Raw genomic sequence first — 22,556 nt, 5'->3', positions numbered from 1 at the left:
GGCATGGGTAGGACAGCATTTAGTTATACAGGCCTGGGGTGGACAGCATTTAGCTATACGGGCATGGGTAGGACAACATTTAGTTATAGGGGCATGGGTAGGGCAACATTTAGTTATAGGGGCCTGGGGTGGACAGCATTTAGTTATACGGGCATGGGTAGGACAACATTTAGTTATAGGGGCATGGGGTGGACAACATTTACTTATACAGGCCTGGGGTGGAAAACATTTAGTTAAAGGGGCCTGGGGTGGACAGCATTTACTTATACGGGCCTGGGGCATGGGTAGGACAGCATTTCGTTATAGGGGCATGGGAAGGACAACATTTAGTTATACGGACCTGGGGTGGACAGCATTTAGTTATACGGGCCTGGGGCATGGGTAGGACAGCATTTAGTTATAGGGGCATGGGTAGGACAACATTTAGTTATACGGGCATGGATAGGACAACATTTAGTTATAGGGGCATGGGTAGGACAACATTTAGTTATACGGGCATGGGTAGGACAACATTTAGTTATACGGGCATGGGTAGGACAACATTTAGTTATAGGGGCCTGGGGTGGACAACATTTAGTTATAGGGGCCTGAGGTGGACAACATTTAGTTATACGGGCATGGGTAGGACAACATTTAGTTATAGGGGCCTGGGGTGGACAACATTTAGTTATAGGGGCCTGGGGTGGACAACATTTAGTTATAGGGGCCTGAGGTGGACAACATTTAGTTATAGGGGCCTAGGGTGGACAACATTTAGTTATAGGGACCTGAGGTGGACAACATTTAGTTATAGGGGCCTGGGGTGGACAACATTTAGTTATAGGGGCCTGAGGTGGACAACATTGGAGTCTCTCACTCAAACTGCACTGGAATAATCTCCTATTCTACACTGTACATATACTTTACATTTCCCAATATAGAAATCACAATATATGGCCCAAATAGTGAAACTTTAACAGTATCTCAATTCAAAGATATCCTCTATGCTGTCTTTTTTACCTGATTATTCCATGTATTATATCAACACTGTCTTACAATATATTGACTCACATAATTAATTGAAAAAGAAGACAGGGTGCCATTTGGGACACATTCAGTGGAAGCTGCTGAGGGGAGGACGGCTCATAATAATGGCTGGAAAGAAACCATAGAAGCCATATGTTTGATACCATTCCATTAATTCTGCTCCAGCCATTACCACGAGCCCGTCCTCACCAATTAAGGTGCCACTAACCTCCTGTGCACCCTATTCCATAAACAGTGCACTACTTTTGACTCTGGCCGTAACCCCACTCTCTGAGGGTGTCTCAGGGGGAGTTGGGATATGCAAAAAACTAATTTCCAAACTAATTTCTTACACACTTGTACATGTGAAATATCACAAATATAATAACACTCAACTAATTATTATTATTTTTATAACATGGTGCACTACTTTGACCAGAGCCCTATGAACCCTGGTTAGAAGTAGTGCACTATATAGGCAATAGGGTGCCATTTGGGACACAGCCCATAACTTACTTCCCATTGTGGTCAGTGGTGTCAGAGATGGTCCCATCTCTCCCCATGATCAGGTAGTTACTGTCAGTCTTCATGTCAAACTCATCACAGGCTTTACGTTTGAGCATGTCTCTCACTGCTCCAGTCTGCATCACATCTTTACCTGGCATAGCAGAGAACCAGCACAACAATAATGCAAAGGAAATTATACTTCCAAGAGAATGTGTGCGTATCAAATGGCACGCTTTTCTCTATAAAGTGTACTACTTTTGACCAGGGCCCTTCCAAAGTAGTGCACCATAGGAAATAGGGTGCCATTTGGGATGCACATTGTGAAGACCTGTAGAGCAGAGCACTCACCTGTCTGTAGGATTTTGGTCAGTATTGTGGTATAATGTTTAAAAACTCCGTCATCAGATGAGTTGACAATCTTGACGACGTAAACTGTCAGAAGGACAACAAGATGGTGTTAGTACCGACTACAGCACATTAGAAAAATATATATATATTTGGGTTAGAGGTATAAACTCACCATAATTCGCAACAGGAGAGAAACAAGCAAAGCTTCTGCGAGTCTCTTTCTCCATTTGTTTACTGTAAGTGTCTTTCTTCTTTGGGCAGTCACCTGACACAAAGCACATAAAATACATACACAATAGTTGACAATATAAATGATATACTGTGAACTAAATATATATTCTGTCCTGAAAATACTAGCTGTATGGAGTGCACATACCCTCTGCACAGGAGCACACATTGTCCTGACAGATCTTAGAGATCATGTTGCTCTTCTGCGGTGCGCTGTAGAACACAGTGCATCTCCTCTCTGTAGGGACATAGTTCAGCATTAGTCACTCAGACAATGGCTGTGTCCCATATGGCATCCTATTCCCTTTATTGTGCACTACATTTGACCAGGGCCTAAAGCCTCACCAGGCTGCACAGCCCCATGGAACTTCCAGATACCTTACAACCATAGACATGACATACCCTAAACTAAAGATGGTGGTATACCTGGGTTGTAGTAGTCATAGACCTCAGCAGCAGCAGGCTGCACCAGGCCCATGGGACTGATCTGTTTGGCCCGGAACATTACACACTGTGGTTCCTCTGTGATCTGGAATACATAGCGACAATACAACGTCAGAGGCAAGAGAGGACAGCACTGGCGAGAACACGAGGTCTCAAAATATAACTTTTGTGATTCAATTTATATGAGTTGTACAGTAGTCATAGCTGATACTCATTGACGTCATGGCTTTGGATACAAGAGGTCTTACCTCAGCGAAGTAGAGGAACACTTTATTTGGGGCGATGCCATAATGGTCAATGTACTTCTCAGTACCCTTCACATTCTAGAGGAGAGGAAAATAAAAAGATGTGAAATTCCATAGTCTGACTGACAACATGTCAGGTGAATGCACCAATTTGTAAGTCGCTCTGGATAAGAGCGTCTGCTAAATGACTTAAATGTAAATGTAAAAATGTCACTAGTCAGGTTTCTATTGACCTAGGTTTATTAGACAAAAGTAATGTCGCCCCCGATATGATGATGGAAACTGTGTTTTTAGAAGAAATTACATTTGCCAAATAATTTTGATGGTGCACGGGACATGTGATTTCACCGCGTAAATGTAAAGCTATTTATATACAAATATTCTTTCTTTGCAGGACAAGGATGGTCCTGACTTTCAAGAATGCCTGAATTGCTTTTCCGATTGGCTGGCAAGTTTCACCATCCAATTATGTCCAATCTACAGGAGTGCAAGGTTCACCATGTCATGGACCGTGGCGATACATTGGCACAGGAGAATTATTAGAATATGGCAAATCTTTTTTCATTATTGCATTCTATGCATACTGGCTTTCGCAGGCTACCTGAGACATGAAACAGATAGGTGGGAGGGCATACAGGCTGTTGCCATATTTATTATTGTACAATTTGCCTAAATGGGTAATAGAAACACTTCATCCACTACATTTAATTTGTTTAGCTGTGGCGTCATTAAGTCAAGCTGTTTTTATAGACACAATAAACGCACCCTAGCAGGCAATTGTCTGATATATTTTATTGTTAGTTAAGTTAATGGAAACAGTTAAGTTAATGGAAAAAGCTAAGTTAATGGAAACAGCTAGTGTGAACGGCTAAAATGTGTTTTCTTCCTGGAACCGATTTTGCTATTTCAAAGGAGGGTTGCAATAACTGTGGTATATGGTTGTTTTTTCCTTTTGGATTCAATCCATAGTGTTGAAGATCCGCACTACAGCGCCACTGAAATGTAAAGGTCATTTCCGATTGAGCAGTCAAATGCAGCATTTACCATGAATGCAGTCTCGGTGAACACGGAAACATTGACTTTAAATTGAAATTGTGCTGTTGCGCGGATCTTCAGCACTACGGATTGAATCGAGCCCATAGATGAATGCGCTGACTGTGGATAAAAGTGCCTGCTAAATAACAAAACAAAAGAAGGTAAATCAATGTCAAATGTAGGCGTACTGTACCTCCTCCAGATCCTGCATGTTAGGTTTGAGTCCACTGAGAAGGGAGATGTCCACGATGACCATGCCTGTAGAATTACCACTATTCAGTCTGTAGGAGAGGAGAGGAGAGATAGAACCATGTCTCCACTCATCCCACCCCATGCATGCATACACACACACGCATGCATACAATATATACGCACAGACACACACATCACTGTACTCACCCCACACACACAGTATAGACTAGGGAGTTCTCCCTCTCCTCCTCCTGTGAGGCATGCCTCTTCCTGCGTGTGCGCAGGTCAAACCATTCTACCCTGCTCATGGGCTCATCACTAGGGTTCCCGTCCCCTTCAGACTCATAGTTATCGTAGTCGTCTAGCTCAGGACCATCGTCTGCGTTCTCTGTAACATTACACATTATTCACCGTTACACATTTATACTGACAATGAATAGTGTTTTATGTTTTCAAGCAGCACTCCAGCAAATGTGTTTCGTGTTTATAGATGCATTCTGACTGACACTTACTTCTGTACCTAACCTCTCCCTCCACCGAGACAGTGAGACTGTAGAAATCACAGAACAAGTCCATCCTCTCCAGAGTTCTGTAGGTCTGGACCACCTGGTGATATATAACAAGCACTGTGGACACTTCCACAGATTCAGACAGCCTTACAATGTTGGAATCATCATCACTTACTTTTCAAATTCCTTTACTGAATTTACTTACTGATAAGGTCCCGTTTCCCTTCCCCTCTGTGTTAATAGTGATCGGGCTTCCTGGGTTCACCTGACCAGATAAACCAGACAACAGAGATGTAAAACAGCATTTGAGAAAGGAAATCAAAGCACTGCTGGAATTCTAAACTCGATCTCACCTGGAAGGCTGATAGGGTCAGGGCATTATGTTTCGTAAGATGAACTCCCTGCTTTCGGCCGTTTTGGTGACACATCTCAACATTAAGATCCAAGTCTTCAACATCATCTTCCAGGATGCTGTACTTAGCTAGAGCCTCAAGAGCTACAACTGTATCCTGTTGGAAAGAGGGAGAGAGAGGGGGAAAGAGGGAGAGAGAGATAGAAAGAAAGTGGGAGAGAGAGCAAAAGAGAGTAGAAGAGAAAGTGAAAGAGAGAGGCAGAAAGAGAGGCAGAAAAAGAGGGAAAGAGAGAGAGAGAGGGAAGGAGAGAGAAAGAGCGAGAGAGGGAAAGAGCGAGCAAGCGAGGGAAAGAGAGAGAGGAGAGAGAGAGAACAAGAGAGGGAAAGAGAGAGGCAGAAAGAGAGAGGCAGGAAGAGAGAGGGAAAGAAAGAGCGATTTGCACATTGTTACAACACTGTACATAGTCAATAATATAACATTTGAGTATAATGATTACTGTTCATTTTTTATTGTTTATTTCCCTTTTGTACCTTATCAATTTCACTTGTTTTAGCAAAGTAAACATATGTTTCCCATGCCGATAAGCCCTTTGAATTGAGAGAGAGAGAGAGAGAGAGAGAGAGAGAGAGAGAGAGAGAGAGAGAAAAAGCGAGAGAGAGAAAGCGAGAGAGAGAAAGCGAGAGAGAGAGAGAGACAACTTCAGCAATATAAAAAGCAAGAACAGGTGAAGAACAGAGCACGAGAGGATCAGACTGCTGGAGGAGAGGTTGAGGGGGATGGCGTGTGACAGAGAACAACCCACTAGAGAGGTGGCCACCCCCACAGCGAAGCCAGCAGAACAGCCCACTTCAGCTCCCGACAAAAGTCTCGACACCACAGCAGAACAGTCCACACCAGACCCTGACCATAGCGTCGACAGAACAGACAAATGAAGAACCCCAAGCCCAGGGGCTCTCACCCCCCCTGATAGCCCTCCTGACAACCCCCCACACCCACTGAGGACATACACAAGACACAGATTGTACTCCTTATGGACTCAAATGGGAAATATATACAAGACAAAAACACAGTGTGTCTAAACTCTGGTGTCCAAACACCCAGCGCGCCCTAGACCTTCTGTCTGAGCACCAACTAGGTTCACCCAGCCACATAATAATACACTCAGGCACAAACCACCTGAGAACACAGCAGGAAAGGGTGGCCACAGAACTGAAGGGAGTGACTGAAAAAGCTTCATCTACTTTCCCCAACGCACAAGTGGTTATCTCCACCCTGCTCCCCCGAAAATACTACCACCCTGCTACCATACAGCGGGTGAACGCAAGAATTTCCCATGACTGTGCCTCAAAACCAAATGTTTTCCTGGCCCACCACTCCACCCTGGACTTGAACAGTCTCTATGACCAGGTCCACCTATACAAGGCAGCAGTGCCCACCTTCGCCCGGACTCTAAAGGACATCGCTCTCAAATGCAGCCTCAACACTTCACACAGGAGCAACAGTTCAAGACACCCCGCCCAGACCAGCGAGACACTTCCCCCTGGACCTACACATAGAGGACCCATGCTGAGAGGACCTACATCCAGACCACAACACCACCAGCCACATACACACCTCCACCAATCAACAACCTCCCCCAAGTCAACCATGCCCACACCCCATTTAGGCCCCCTCAGATCAAACCTATGCCCCTCCTGCCCACCCCATGCACCCCACCCCTGCAAAGAGGACTTCAACACGGAAGTCACACATACGCCCAGGCCGTGAGCGGGAAAACAGGCCCAACCCCCACTCTTGTACTAGCCCAAGCCAATGGCATGTACCAGATGCTCAGCAGGCTCTGCTCACACTTACTTGCCACAGGCCAAACCACACGACCAACAACATTGGACACTTTATGGAACACAAAGCCTTCACTATCTCATCCTGGAATATCCAAGGCCTGAGGTCATCTGCCTTTTGCCTAAAGAGCAGGAACCTGGACTTCATTAAATAAATCAGAAATACAGACATTGTCATCCAACAAGAAAACCTGGTATAGAGGAGATGGACCCACTGGTTGCCCTCTAGGTTACAGAGAGCTGATAGTCCCATCCACCAAACTACCAGGTGTGCAACAGGGAAGGGACTCGAGGGTATGCTAATTTGGTATAGAGCAGACCTAACTCACTCCATTAAATTAAATCAAAACAGGAACATTTTACATTTGGCTAGAAATTCAAAAGAAAATTATCTTAACAGAGAAACATGTCCTCCTGTGTGCTACCTATATCCCCCCACTAGAATCACCATACTTTAATGAAGACAGCCTCTCCATCCTGGAGGGGGAAATCAATCATTTCCAGGCCCAGGGACATGTACTAGTCTGTGACGACCTAAATGCCAGAACCGGACAAGAACCTGACACCCTCAGCACACAGGGGGACAAACACCTACCTGGAGGTGACAGCATTCCCTCCCCCATATGCCCCCCTAGGCACAACTATGACAACATAACCAACAAAAACGGGTCACAACTCCTGCAGCTCTGTCGCACGCTGGGTATGTACATAGTCAATGGTAGGCTTCGAGGGGACTCCTATGGTAGGTACACCTATAGCTCAACTCTTGGCAGTAGTACTGTAGACTACTTTATCACTGACCTCAACCCAGAGTCTCTCAGAGCGTTCACAGTCAGCCCACTGACACCCATATCAGACCACAGCAAAATCACAATCTACATGAACAGAGCAATACTCAATCAAGAGAAATCAAAGCCAAAGGAACTGAATAATATTAAGAAATGCTATAGATGGAAAGAATGTAGTTTGGAAACCTACCAAAAAACAATTAGGCAACAACAAATTCAATCCATTTTAGACAACTTCCTGGATAAAACGTTGCACTGTAACAGTGAAGGTGTAAACTTGGCAGTAGAAAATCTTAAAAGTATAGCTTCCCTGTCAAATCTAAAAATCTCAAATAGAAAACCGAAGAAAATGAACAACAATGACAAATGGAGCATGGGGTTTGCAACGCCAGGGTTGTGGGTTCGATTCCCACGCGGGGGCAGTACGGGGAAGAAAAAAAATGTATGGTATGCATTCACTACTGTAAGTTGCTCTGGATAAGAGCGTCTGCTAAATGACGTAAATGTAAATGTAAATGATAAAGACTCGGAAAACCTGAGTCTACTCCTTCACTACGGTGAATCACTAAAACAATACAGAAATACACTACGGGAAAAGAAGGAACAACACGTCAGAAATCAGCTCAATGTAATTTAAAAATCCATAGACTCTAACCACTTCTTGGAAAATTGGAAAACACTAAACAAACAACACAAAGAATTTTCTTCCCAAAGTGGAGATGTATGGGTAAACCACTTCTCCAATCTTTTTGACTCTATAACAAAGAACAAACAGCAAAAACATATACATGATCAAATACAAATCTTACAATAAACTATTAAAGACTACAAGAACCCACTGGATTCTCCAATTACCTTGAATGAGCTACAGGACAAAATAAAAACCCTCCAACCCAAAAAGGCATGTGGTGTTGATGGTATCCTCAATGAAATGATCAAATATACAGACAACATATTCCAATTGGTTATACTAAAACTCTTTAACATCGATATCATAAGGTGAATGCACCAATTTGTAAGTCGCTCTGGATAAGAGCGTCTGCTAAATTACGTAAATGTAAATGTAAAAATCATTAGCTCTGGCATCTTCCCCAATATTTGGAACCAAGGACTGATCACCCCAATCCACAAAAGTGGAGACAAATTTGACCCCAATATAACTACCGTGGGATATGCGTCAACAGCAACCTTGGGAAAATGCTCTGCATTATCATTAACTGGATATCATATGGTGAATGCACCAATTTGTAAGTCGCTCTGGATAAGAGCGTCTGCTAAATGACGTAAATGTCAATCAGACTCATACATTTCTTCAGTGAAAAAAATGTACTGAGCAAAAGTCAAATTGGCTTTTTACCAAATTACTGTACGACAGACCACGTATTCACCCTGCACACCCTAAATGACCAAAACAAAGGCAAAGTCTTCTCATGCTTTGTTGATTTCAAAAAAGCCTTAGACTCAATTTGGCATGAGGGTCTGCTATACAAATTGATGGAAAGTGGTGTTGCAGCTAAGCCCCACCCTCTTCAACATATATATCAACGAATTGGCGCGGGCACTAGAAAAGTCTGCAGCACCCTGCTAGAATCTGAAGTCAAATGTCTACTGTTGTGGTCCAGTCGCCAGGACCACAAATACAAATTCCATCTAGACACCGTTGCCCTAGAGCACACAAAAAACTATACATACCTTGGCCTAAACATCAGCGCCACAGGTAACTTCCACAAAGCTGTGAACGATCTGAGTTACAAGGCAAGAAGGGCATTCTATGCCATCAAAAGGAACATAAAATTCAACATACCAATTAGGATCTGGCTAAAGATACTTGAATCAGTTATAGAACCCATTGCCCTTTTTGGTTGTGAGGTCTGGGGTCCGTTCACCAACCAAGAATTCACAAAATGGGACAAACACCAAATTGAGACTCTGCATGCAGAATTCTGCAAAAAGATCCTCATTGTACAACGTAAAACACCAAATAATGAATACAGAGCAGAATTAGGCTCATACCCGCTAATTATCAAAATCCAGAAAAGAGCTGTTAAATTCTACAACCACCTAAAAGGAAGCGATTCCCAAACCTTCCATAACAAAGCCATCACCTACAGAGAAATTAACCTGGAGAAGAGTCCCCTAAGCAAGCTGGTCCTGGGGCTCTGTTCACAAACACAAACACACCCCACAGAGCCCCAGGACAGCAACACAATTAGACCAAACCAAATCATGAGAAAACAAAAAGATAATTACTTGACACATTGGAAAGAATAAACAAAATAACAGAGCAAACTAGAATGCTATTTGGCCCTAAACAGAAAGTACACAGTGGCAGAATACCTGACCACTGTGACTGACCCAAACTTAAGGAAAACTTTGACTATGTACAGACTCAGTGAGCATAGCCTTGCTATTGAGAAAGGCCACCGTAGGCAGACCTGGCTCTCAAGAGAAGACAGTCTATGTGCACACTGCCCACAAAATGAGGTGGAAACTGAGCTACACTTCCTAACCTCCTGCCCAATGAATGACCATATTAGAGACACAGATTTTCCTCAGATTACACAGATCCACAAATAATTTGAAAACAAACCCGATTTTGATAAACTCCCATATATACTGGGTGAAATACCAGTGTGCCATCACAGCAGCAAGATTTGTGACCTGTTGTCTCAAGAAAAGGTCAACCAGTGAAGAACAAACACGATTGTAAATGCAACCCATATTTATGCTTATTTATTTTCCCTTTTGTACTTTTAACCATTTGTACATCTTTACAACAACGTATATAAACACATAATATGACATTTGTAATGTCTTTGTTATTTTGGAACTTCTGTGAGTGTAATGTTTACTGTTCATTTTTATTGTTTATTTAACTTTTGCATATCATCTACCTCACTTGCTTTGGCAATGTTAACATATGTTTCCCATGCCAATAAAGCCCTTTGAATTGAAAGAAAGAGAGAAAGTGAGAGAGAGAAAGTGTGAAAGTGTGGGAAAGAGAGAGAGAGGAGGGGGCAAAGAGAGCGAAAAAGAGAATAGTATAACTAGGGCCAGGAGTTTTTCCAGGTCACGTCAGGTGGTCAGTGATAACTCCTAGCTCCAGATCATAATGCTCTGTTGGTCTACTGGTGGCTTGTCCTACGGTACCTACCAATCTGTCTACTGGTGGCTTGTCCTATGGTACCTACCAATCTGTCTACTGGTGGCTTGTCCTACGGTACCTACCAATCTGTCTACTGGTGGCTTGTCCTACGGTACCTACCAATCTGTCTACTGGTGGCTTGTCCTACGGTACCTACCAATCTGTCTACTGGTGGCTTGTCCTATGGTACCTACCAATCTGTCTACTGGTGGCTTGTCCTACGGTACCTACCAATCTGTCTACTGGTGGCTTGTCCTACGGTACCTACCCGTCTGTCTACTGGTGGCTTGTCCTACGGTACCTACCCATCTGTCTACTGGTGGCTTGTCCTACGGTACCTACCAATCTGTCTACTGGTGGCTTGTCCTACGGTACCTACCCGTCTGTCTACTGGTGGCTTGTCCTACGGTACCTACCCGTCTGTCTACTGGTGGCTTGTCCTACGGTACCTACTCGTCTGTCTACTGGTGGCTTGTCCTACGGTACCTACCCGTCTGTCTACTGGTGGCTTGTCCTACGGTACCTACCAATCTGTCTACTGGTGGCTTGTCCTACGGTACCTACTCGTCTGTCTACTGGTGGCTTGTCCTACGGTACCTACCCATCTGTCTACTGGTGGCTTGTCCTACGGTACCTACCCATCTGTCTACTGGTGGCTTGTCCTACGGTACCTACCCGTCTGTCTACTGGTGGCTTGTCCTACGGTACCTACCCGTCTGTCTACTGGTGGCTTGTCCTACGGTACCTACCCGTCTGTCTACTGGTGGCTTGTCCTACGGTACCTACCCATCTGTCTACTGGTGGCTTGTCCTACGGTACCTACCCATCTGTCTACTGGTGGCTTGTCCTACGGTACCTACCCGTCTGTCTACTGGTGGCTTGTCCTACGGTATCTACCCGTCTGTCTGCTGGTGGCTTGTCCTACGGTACCTACCTGTCTGTCTACTGGTGGCTTGTCCTAAAGTACCTACCAATCTGTCTACTGGTGGCTTGTCCTACGGTACCTACCAATCTGTCTACTGGTGGCTTGTCCTACGGTACCTACCCGTCTGTCTACTGGTGGCTTGTCCTAAAGTACCTACCCGTCTGTCTACTGGTGGCTTGTCCTACGGTACCTACCCGTCTGTCTACTGGTGGCTTGTCCTACGGTACCTACCCGTCTGTCTACTGGTGGCTTGTCCTAAAGTACCTACCCGTCTGTCTACTGGTGGCTTGTCCTAAAGTACCTACCAATCTGTCTACTGGTGGCTTGTCCTAAAGTACCTACCCGTCTGTCTACTGGTGGCTTGTCCTAAAGTACTTACCTGTGTAGAGCGGAACCCTCCTCCATACTGCCTCTGCTCAGTGAGCCAGCGGGCGATGGGCGTCGCATACGCCACGTCTCCCTCCACCACCGTCTGGAGCAGGGCGTAGGCCGTGGTCTCCACGGAGATGGCCTTGGCCTGGGGAACCCGATTGGCCCTCTTCTCCCCACTCAGCCTTAGAGCGTCACTGGCCTCCCAGTGACATGTAGCTACCTCTACAGGGGAGAGATAGCACCTTTTTTTTTAAGATTGTATCTAGAACCTTAGTGGGTTCTTGGGCTGTCCCCATAGGATAACTTTTTGAAGAACCTTTTTTTGGTTACAAGTAGAACCTTTTTTGGTTCCAAGTAGAACCTTTTTTGGTTCCAGGTAGAACCTTTTTTGGTTCCAGGTAGAACCTTTTTTGGTAAGGTGGCAAAAAGAACCATCATTGGGACAGTGCACAGATGATTTATTTCTATGAGCGCTGGTGTGCCATCCTGAACAAATGCTCTATTGATTTAATGACATTAATTGTTGACCAGTTGAAAAAGTATTTTATTGAAATGGATAACACGATTGAAGAGAAACGCACGAGCTGGTCCCAGAACCCGCGGGACTGAGTGTCTTTAATTTATCAAGCAAGATATTGAGCCCTGCCCATGTCTCCTTGCTTAATAAAGGGTTCTATTTTGTGCCTACAACTCAGTACAACGATTTTGATGTTAAGGTAGACACGTTTAAGTTTTTTAGAAACATCCGTTTAAGGGAATACTTTAGCTCCCCTAATCGTGATATTTCTACTGAACATGTAGGTTGCTCACCTGCACATACTCCGACTCCTTTCAGAAGTAAGAGTTATTGTGTACCTCCATTCAATCGCAATCACTCTATTGAGACATATTGCAAACTCGACCAGCAGTATGGTCTCTATTATTGAATCTCTTGATCCTCTCCCTGATAATACTTTTTGTTAGTTACTTTTGACGTTGAGTCGTTATACACAAATATTCCACGAGGGCGGTATTGAAGCTCTGGAACATTTTCTTCTGCAACATGACCCCAATGAACTACCTTCCAGTGCATGCATTATAACATTGGCTGAAATAATACTCACAACTACTTCATGTTTCTAAATGATTTATTTATTCAGACTAAGGGTACTGCTATGGGATCCCCCATGGCTCCTAACTATGCTAATTTGTATGTGGGTTACATGGAGAAACAGTCCATTTTCAGTCCTCTCAAAAATGTTTTCTTGCCTAACTTCATTATTTGGAAACGGTATATTGATGATATTTTTGTTCTATGGAGGGGTGATGCAAAACAGCTCCAGGTGTTCCATGCTTTTCTTAACTCCTGTTCTGAGCATCTGAGATTTACTATGCAATCTGACACATTTCAAATCAGTTTTCTTGATCTTCTGATCTTGTGTGAAGATAATGTTCTATACACTGATCTTTACAGGAAACCTACTGATCGTAACAGTTTGTTGAAGGCTGATAGTTGTCACCCACTTCCTTTGAAAAACAGTTTGCCCTACAGCCAATTCTGTCGAATCAAAAGAATTTGCAAAAAAAAGATAAACAGATTTCGACAGAAATAATACGCAAAGAAAATTCAAGGAGAAGAGGTTCAAAAATGGTCAGATTAATACTGCCATTGAGAAAATTCAAAACAAACCGAGACATGATATTTTTCAAGGTCAGTCTCACAAAAATAAGCATTCTTGCTTTCTAACTACCCGCTATTCAAAGTGCTCTGAACAAATTAAGGAAATCGTCCACAAACATTGGCACATTCCAAGATCCGATGACAGTATCTGTAACGTTAATGTGTTTTCGGACCCTCCTTTGGTCGTATTCTCTCGGGGCAGAAATCTCAGCGATCAATTGGTAACCTCTGATTTACCACCCCAAGATATCCCTGCACAACGTCTATTTGCGCCCCTACTTGATGAAAACTTCAAGTGTAATTAATGGCTGTGCCAATGCAATGGCACTTATACATGTAGATCCTTCAAACACCCCCAAACAGGGAAACAGATCCCAATCAAAGGTGTGTTAGGGTTGAACTGGCTATTTGTATGCATAACTTATATAATATACTGGGGAAGCTATGTTACAATGCTAAGTACATAAACTACGAGTAAATCAACTGTTGAAGACAAGAAGAACTACAACCGGCAACAGGAAGTGCGTCACGACGCTGGGATCAGCCTACACGCCGACGACAGTAGGAGCAAGTTTAAACCACGCTCCTCCTCCCTCGGACAGGCCAGCATTAAGCGGGAAATATCTCTCAGTATAAAAGAGAGAACAATAGGATGTGTCGCTCTCTTCTTCTGTTTTGCCCTGCGAGGTAAAACAGCGAGACCGTATATATACGAACCACACATATACCACACACGTGTTTGCATTAATTAAAGTACAGCTAAATCAGAAGTTACTATGTGATGACTATTTTGTTCTATTACCAGAAACGAACTGTCGCAACATTAACAGGTGTTATCACGTTCTCCACAGTTATTTATCTTATAACTTGTCTTTGTGGTAAAACATTATGTGGGTAAAACAAAGCGTGAATTAAAAGTACGAATCTCGGAGCATCTTAGCACCATTAGGTGCAAAACCTCGACTTACCCAGTTGAGGCCCACTTTTTGGAAGCAAACCACTCGATTTCGTCCCTACGTTATATTGGCATCGAACATGTCACCCTCCCTAGGAGAGGGGGTGACCTCGATAATTTATTGTTAAAACGAGAGGCTGCCTGGATCTTTCATTTAAAGAGCCTTGCTCCCTTCAGTCTCAACATAGACTTTGATCTGAAGCCATTATTGTGATTTTGCTATTGTAAATGTTTGTAGGCCTATGTAGCCAAATGGTATCTATGATCGTATGCTATCCGTGCATGTATTTGGTATGTTATTTTAATATATAACAATTAACCAATGATATCAGGCCACACCCGGCCATGATTACAGACACCTGTGTGTGTCCTTTGACACTATATAAACTAGTCACCCCGCAGTGTCTGTCATTATACCCTGATGAAGACAGCTTGTCTGTCGAAACGTTGGATCTGAACTCCTAGTGTTCTACTCCGCTAGCCAGCACCTCGCCTAAATAGGTGTGGGTTTCTTTCGCCACTAGAACCATTTTGGGTTCCATGTCGAACCTTTTCTAAGAGTGTACAGTAACTTTAAAGAGCGAGTAACTTCTTATTTTGAAAACGGCATATGTGCCATCGATGAGTCAGAAACATTTATACAACGTATAAATAGGAACATTTGGTCAGTGTCGTTCGAAACGGTCATTTGCGAGATGATAGGAAAAAAATAGTATGTCATGGAAAGCAGGGTACCTAATCAGTTTTCCTTGGGTTGGGTCAAACATGCCGACAGCTGGCCTAACCCAAGTAATCAATCAATTCGGAGTGCAGCTTCTTGCGACACGATCGTAATGCCCATGGTCAATTTGGTTTGACATTCGATATCCCTATGGGGTTAATGACCAAGACGGAAAACGAGGCCAAATCAGTAAGTTCAGCCCCCACTTTAACAGCGGCATACTTTTGCGGGGGGGCCATCAGTAAATATGTCGCCCTCTGCTGTTTAAATGTTGTAATTGTGGATATCTACCTACTGAACTCAGTATTCATACAGCCAAGGAAATCAATGTCTACGCAGAATACCCTATGCAGACTTTTTCTCCAGCCACGACCTGTAATACTTTACAGGAGCTATTTATCAAAGCAGGTTTATGTCCAAAGGAATTAATTAAAACAGTATTTATGGTAACACACTTGTGGTAGATGAATATAGCCCTTCTGCTCTAGAGGACTACTGAAGTAATATGACAATTAGATAACCCATAGTCCCTCTTATCCAGATGACCAGTAAATTACAAGGTACTGACCGTTGTCACACTGTGCCAAAGCCCTGAGTTTGGTCTGAGCCATGGAAGCAGCATCTCCACCAGGGGACGTTAGAGAGAGGGCGTAGGAGGTGATGGATACCGCGAAGGGCCTCTCAAGGGAGTCCAGCTTCGACCCCAGGTAGACCTTAGCCTGCTCCATAGCATACCTCTAACACAGGGGAATGGTGGATAGATTTAGCATTATAATTAGCAATATGCATTACTTAAACATTACCACAAGAGTAAAAAATGCATGAGCTTCATTCTGGTATAGTCTGTTGCAAAACCCATTTGCCCATTTAGGATAATTCCACAACTTTAGTCAGGTTAAGTCAGTGATGTTAAGGTTAAGTCCATGACTTGAATGATGTATTACCACTTCTGAGTCTTGTCCTTCAGGGTACAGTGGCACAGCGTGGTGCATGGCTATCAGAACGAACGCTGTCAGGGACACCTCTCCCTCAAACCCTCCCACTCCACCCTGATGGGAATGGAGAGATAGCAGACAGGTAAAGACACAGTAATGTATTGTATGTTATGGTCGTGTACCTGCATGGTCTGGTCATGGAGAACATTTGGGTCGTACATAGAGGCCAGAGGGGCGGGCTTGCTACCGGAAACTTGCCAGTTCGAATCCCTGACGGGCTGAAAACATTGGACGAGACGACTAGAGGGTTGTTAGGTGACAAATCCAAGAAAGACGACGTCTCCAGCCGCTGTGCCCTTGAGCAAGACACTTAACCCATAAACTGCTCACCATGCGGCGCACTATGGCTGCCCACTGCTCCAGTGTTTTTGTGTATGTGTATCTATATTGGAGTGGTTGGGTACAGCAAAAAACACATTTTCGCACAGATGAATAAAGTATTCTTACCTGCATGGTGCGGTCATAGAGTGGGTTAGGGTCAGTGAAGGCTCCACTGGCCAGCTGTTTAGACACCAGGTAGGAGATAGACTGTTGGATGTAGGAGTCCTCCACTGAAATCACGTCCCTGCACTGGGACAACTCCTTGGCTATAAAGGCTGTCAACCAAACACTGCTTGGTGTTGACAGGAAAGCTCCATAGGATCCGTCTGTCTTCTTGAACGTCAGGATTCTGGCGTATCCTTGGAAAGAGAAATAATCAATTCATTTCAACTGTTTGATTCCCACAAGGTTAGATGTCTCAAAGCGATTAACTTAAGGTGTCCCCTCACCAGTCTGTATCATGGCCTGAGCTTCGTCTCTGCGTTCAGCCTTCAGGTCGATCCACTGTCCCGTGGTGTCCAGGTATCTCATGGCGTGGATGGCTGGAGACATGGTGACCATCGTCTGCTCCGCACACCCCTTGGGCAGGGAGATGAGCCGGTCCACTCCATCCAGGTTCAGACAGTTTTCCACGGACTCTCCCATCACGCCACCTACATGGAGGGTACATGGGCACAGAGCTTATACATGGGACCAGGAGGTTTCCCCCTTATAGTAGTTAACTAGGCCTGGAGATTGGTCAGGGAAGACTCCTAGTCTGAAATAATATCTCCAGGAACAATATATATTTTTAAATGTAAACATTCAGTACTACAGACGCCACATGAACAGAAAGTCTGTCTAAAGGTGTGGGTAGAGCGAGTCTGTGGACCCTACTTACCTTTGACACTGATGTAGGCGTCAGATTCCAGTCCAGGTACAGCACTAGGAGGAGGTGGGATTTTAAGTTCGATTGACTTGGCAGCTGTGTAACATAGATAGGAAGTCGAGAACCTGTTTTAACTCAATGTCTGATTTGGCTTGTTTGCATAAATGTCCCTTTTACTACCGATCTCAGATGTTCTGATAAACAACATTACCATTCCCATCAATGTTGTATTCATGTTGTATTGAGACCAGTTCCCCTTCCCCCTGTATAACAGAACAAAAGGTGAGAGTCTCATTCAGAATGGTTATACAGACATATACAGATGTAGGATCTGAATTTGAGCCAGTTTGCTACAGCAAGAAAATAATCCTGCAGCAGCAGGAAATTAGAATTATTAAATTTTTGTAGGGGTTGAAACATTTTTTTCATAAGGGAAAATCAAGTCTGAAATGTTAAAGTGGAAATTACAAACTCCAGAGCCTTTTAAAACCTCAAATACACTACAAGTTTTAAATGTCATGCATTGCAGGAAAATTTTCCCGCAACAGGGTGATCAAATTAAGATCCTGCACCTGTACTGTAACTTTTGTAAAAGGGGAGAAAAATGGTAAAAAGAGATTAAAATCCACATGTTGCCAGTTGTGTTCAGCTCAATAAAGAAGTGAGAACCACATGTAGCCTAATGTACATATGTATTATAGAGACATACAGTAGAACTACTGTGTATTAGTGGGAGAAAAGTGATACAAGTTGAAACATTTGCCAGTGTTGTGTTCATACCGTGACTTTGAGGTCCTTCTTGATCTGGTCGCGAGCGGTCTTAGTGTAGGCCTCTACCTGGATAGGGATGTTTCCTATGACCAGAGGAACCACGGTGAAGTAGACAGGGACAGTAGACTTACCAGGTACTGTGACCACCTCCTTGTACCCTCTGTCTCCCCCTGCACTGCACAGACCCTCCACCCACACCAGCTCTACTGTCACCTTCACAGAGAGAAACACATACAGTAGACATGGCAGTAGATGTTAGTATAGTAAAAATGTCTATCAAAGGAATCTACAGATGATAATGTCTGCAACTGTTGTTTATTTGAATAAATGGCTGTTGGGGGCATTTTGGATTTGAATATATTGTTTTGACATATATTGTTTTAAGAAAACAAGTTACCTCCATACTGTCGGTTCTGTAGTTGTACACCACAGCTTTCACCTGCAGCTGTTCGTTTCTCTTCACAGAATAGGGCAGTCTGAGAGAGACAAAGAAGTCCTGGAACACCACCAGAGGCTTGGGCTCAGCTATACAAAACCCTGAAGGGAAAACCATCACTAACATTAACCACTTGATGACTGTCCTCTGAAAGTCTAATGGCATAATGATAAACTGAGCGCCAGTCTCTTTGTGTTATCATGCCAACTTCTTGTCACTCGTTGTCATGGTTGGCTTGACAATGACTGTCAAACTGAGTTGGCAAGAGCACAAACAGATTTAGGACCAGGATAGTGTAATGGTCTTAGGTTAGAAGGAAGAGGTGACCTGCCTTTTGTTTTAGAGATTCCCACTGCTTGAACCTCCCAGGTAGTGATGGAGTCAGGGACAGCAATACTGTGTCTGAAAATATTAACAAACAACATGATTTAACTACTAGTTACACTACAGTATATTGGCCTCCCGGTTTGACCCAGTCTGTTCACATGGTCAGGGAAAACTCTGGGCCCCAGTCATGACAGTCCTGGCTTGTGTCCCAAATTACACCTTATTCCCTAGTCTACCAGTCAAAAGTACTGCACTATATAGGTAATAGAGTGTCGTTTGGGATGTAGCCCTGAAGTCCATGATGTTGCAGATTACCAGGTTACCTTACGAGACCAGAGGGCTCCACATCAACAATGTCCCACATCCAGGTCTGAGGGAAGTAAGAGCGCAGGTGGACAGACACCTCATCTATGGCCTCCTCCTCATCCATATCACCATTTGCTAGACAGGAGGACAGGGAAGAGGACAGGGAAGAGGACAGGGAAGGGGACAGGGAAGAGGACAGGGAAGAGGACAGGGAAGAGGACAGGGAGATATGCATATACTCAGAAAACATAAAAAAATGTTCAGCTTAATCAATGCAAAATATGTGCATATACTGTAGTACAACTTGTCTGCAAAAATACAAAAGTATTGATTTATCTATTTATCTATCTATTACTGAATGCACCACAATAATATGTAGATTGTAAGATTCTTCTTAGATGTCATTGTCCAACTACTAATGTAATAACATAATAAGATAGTGTACATCTAGCCAGGCTATATGTCTTCCTGGTCTTCTTGATGTTGTTCCTCAGCATGGTGGCATCTCTGCAGCACTTGAGGAAGGCGGTGCGACAGGAAATGAGCTTGTGTGTGGTTTTAGCATGACGACTCTCACAGGACAGACCCAGCCTGTTAAACTTGGCCCCATCCTGACAACACCTCTTCTCCAAATGATCCGGATACCTGTTGACTGCACACAACAACTCTGTGTCTCACTAATACATTATATACATGTCATTTACTAAGGAATGATTTTGCTGAAACATATCTGAACACTTGTCATGAAAGGATTATTGAAACGTATCCTTTGGAGTGCTGTCCATCTTATATAACTAATAATAGTTGATAGTCTCACCATAAGAGTAAAACTAGTGTGCTCAGAGGATGGCGGGAGAATAGGAGAAGTCCCACCAAACTGGGAACATTCTCAGAACATTAGCTAAGATTCCCATTAAGTTCTAGATAGGGTTTTATCTAACATTAGGATAAAAAAAATACAAAAAGTTAAATACCCTTGGAATGTTCTCCTAACGTTCACTAAAATGTTTTACATGGTATCCAAGACTATGACTGCTGATCTAGGAGGACTTTTGCTTGAGGACCTCTAAGAATTATGTTAAACCTAAAACAAATATGCTATGAACGTCATAAAAACGGACCTATTTGGAAATTGTGGAACATTGTGCAACATTGTGGGAATGTTCTCTGCAACCTTTGTGAATATCATAAGAATATTCTTGCAACATCCCAGACAACATCCCAGACTTAATTCATATGTTCTGTCAACATTCTTACAACATTAAGGGAATGTCCTGTGCAACCTATCTCTTGTAATGTACCCACCAGTTTCCCACAAATGTTCTGGGAACCTTTAAAGAACTCAGAAAGGCTGTTCTGTCAACATTCTTGCAACATCAAAACAATGTTTTGTGCACCCTGATGCAAACATTATCTGAATGTCAGCACAACTGCACAGTTGCCATATCCCCACAATGTTCCCACAACTTAATGAAACATTCTGGGAACCTTTAAAGAACAGACAAAATGTGGTCTGGGAACGCCCTTGTATGTTAGGTGAATGTTTTTTTGCCACTTAAAAGAAACATTGTAGAATCGTCCGCACAACGGGACAGTTTTTGTGTTTTGGAAACATATCTTTTGTGATGTTCCCACAATGTTCCAACCTAAAGAAACATTCTGGGAACCTTTAAAGAACATATGAAATGTGCTATAGGAATGATCTTGTATCATCAGGCAAATGTTTTATACAAACGTTCTATAATCATCAGCACAACTGGACAGTTTTGTGTTATGAGAACATTTGCTGCGACCTAAAGAAAGTTCTGGGAACTTTCACAGAACCAATTTTGGTTTGCTGAGGTTACTGCTACACCTACTGATATCAGAGAAAGCCTGGTGATGGTTCAAGGCTCTCTTCGATCTTCCTATGCTGTTACAGGAGTAATCTGATCAGAGGACAAAAGAAAAATCATTTTACAATATTGTGTGGAATAAATTTAATCAACAACAGCAGCAGTGATATGCTTTAACCAACCAGGATCCTTACATGTACTACTCATTCAACATTCTAATGAGTTAAATGTCTAAATGTAAATCGTACCCTTTCTCACGTGATCCTGTGTATCCACCCAGCTGGTTATAAAGGCGAGCCCAGCGTCCTGTAACACAGACTGGTCGTTCCTGCCTCCTCCCACAGAGCACGCCAGGTCATATGAGTTCATGTAGGCAAACATCTAAAGAAGAAGATTACTTTATTGGTCCATTTACTACATGAACAACAGATATTTGTCTTTTGCATATCCCCTTCTCCCTGGTAGATAAACACATCCTGTCCTGTACAATCAGTAGATACATATAACAGTACAAACTGTCCGGCACATACAGTAGATACATATAACAGAACATACTGTCCTGTACATACAGTAGATACATATAACAGTACATACTGTCCGGCACATACAGTAGATACATATAACAGAACATACTGTCCTGTACATACAGTAGATACATATAACAGTACATACTGTCCGGCACATACAGTAGATACATATAACAGTACATACTGTCCTGTACATACAGTAGAGACATATAAACACAGTACATACACGGGGAGATATATTCTCAGGTATACTGTATTTTCACAGACAAACCTGCCCTCTGTGATACAGTACATTAGCTCAGCGTTTTCCAAACTCGATCCTGAGGACACCAAGGGGTGCACATTTTGGACTACACAGCTGATTCAAATGATCAACTCATCATCAAGCTTTGGTTATTTGAATCAGCGTAGTGTAGTGCTGGGGCAAAAAACAGAACGTACACCCCTTTTGGCCTCCAGGACTTAGCTTAGGAAATGCTCTATTAGCTGATACCAGGTCATAGCCTTGTGAAGCTGTCAACATACACCTGAGACTGAGCCAAAATCAAGACTAATAATGTTATGTTACTGTATTATTTCATTCTTTATTTAACCAGGGAAGTCACATTGAGATTGAAATATCACCAGCAGGCACACATACTGTATGTAGCTATTCATTCAACCTGAATGACAGAGGTTCTGTACCTTCTGAGGAGTGAGTTTGTTGTTCTTGTTGAGGATGTAAACAGCTGTATCTACAGCAGCCAGAGCTACCTTGTCTCCCTGGTCTGTGCGGACCACCACGTTCACCAAGTCAGCTGGTTTATGCTCTTTAAATGGAAGGATCTCGATCTGAAAACACAGCAACAAAGACATTGTCACAATCTGCCTCCATGGAAAACTATATCACTTTGATCT

The 22,556-nt window shown here is 43.2% G+C and overlaps 1 protein-coding gene across 1 annotated transcript in view; it reads right to left on the bottom strand.

The window, feature by feature from the left end:
* LOC115163315 (complement C4-B) overlaps positions 1-22,556 on the bottom strand; it is a 29,944-nt gene that overhangs the window by 1,463 nt on the left and 5,925 nt on the right. The window contains exons 14-39 of the mRNA XM_029715093.1: positions 22,344-22,490; positions 21,381-21,513; positions 21,157-21,225; positions 19,743-19,949; positions 19,315-19,432; positions 18,996-19,066; positions 18,626-18,765; positions 18,238-18,441; positions 17,669-17,720; positions 17,470-17,553; positions 17,039-17,242; positions 16,716-16,948; positions 16,218-16,322; positions 15,842-16,010; positions 11,945-12,159; positions 4,867-5,022; positions 4,719-4,778; positions 4,517-4,610; positions 4,212-4,392; positions 4,006-4,093; positions 2,781-2,855; positions 2,515-2,617; positions 2,237-2,326; positions 2,033-2,125; positions 1,861-1,944; positions 1,522-1,663 (exon numbers count right to left, since the gene is read on the bottom strand). Coding sequence (XP_029570953.1) covers positions 1,522-1,663; positions 1,861-1,944; positions 2,033-2,125; positions 2,237-2,326; positions 2,515-2,617; positions 2,781-2,855; positions 4,006-4,093; positions 4,212-4,392; positions 4,517-4,610; positions 4,719-4,778; positions 4,867-5,022; positions 11,945-12,159; positions 15,842-16,010; positions 16,218-16,322; positions 16,716-16,948; positions 17,039-17,242; positions 17,470-17,553; positions 17,669-17,720; positions 18,238-18,441; positions 18,626-18,765; positions 18,996-19,066; positions 19,315-19,432; positions 19,743-19,949; positions 21,157-21,225; positions 21,381-21,513; positions 22,344-22,490 — 3,317 coding nt within the window. The remainder of the gene's footprint in view (positions 1-1,521; positions 1,664-1,860; positions 1,945-2,032; positions 2,126-2,236; positions 2,327-2,514; positions 2,618-2,780; positions 2,856-4,005; positions 4,094-4,211; positions 4,393-4,516; positions 4,611-4,718; positions 4,779-4,866; positions 5,023-11,944; positions 12,160-15,841; positions 16,011-16,217; positions 16,323-16,715; positions 16,949-17,038; positions 17,243-17,469; positions 17,554-17,668; positions 17,721-18,237; positions 18,442-18,625; positions 18,766-18,995; positions 19,067-19,314; positions 19,433-19,742; positions 19,950-21,156; positions 21,226-21,380; positions 21,514-22,343; positions 22,491-22,556) is intronic.

This window comes from Salmo trutta, chromosome 26 (assembly GCF_901001165.1).
Source record: "Salmo trutta chromosome 26, fSalTru1.1, whole genome shotgun sequence".
Lineage (NCBI taxonomy): Eukaryota > Metazoa > Chordata > Actinopteri > Salmoniformes > Salmonidae > Salmo > Salmo trutta.
Note: the sequence above shows the minus strand (reverse complement) of the source record. Positions and strands in the feature narration are given on the sequence as shown.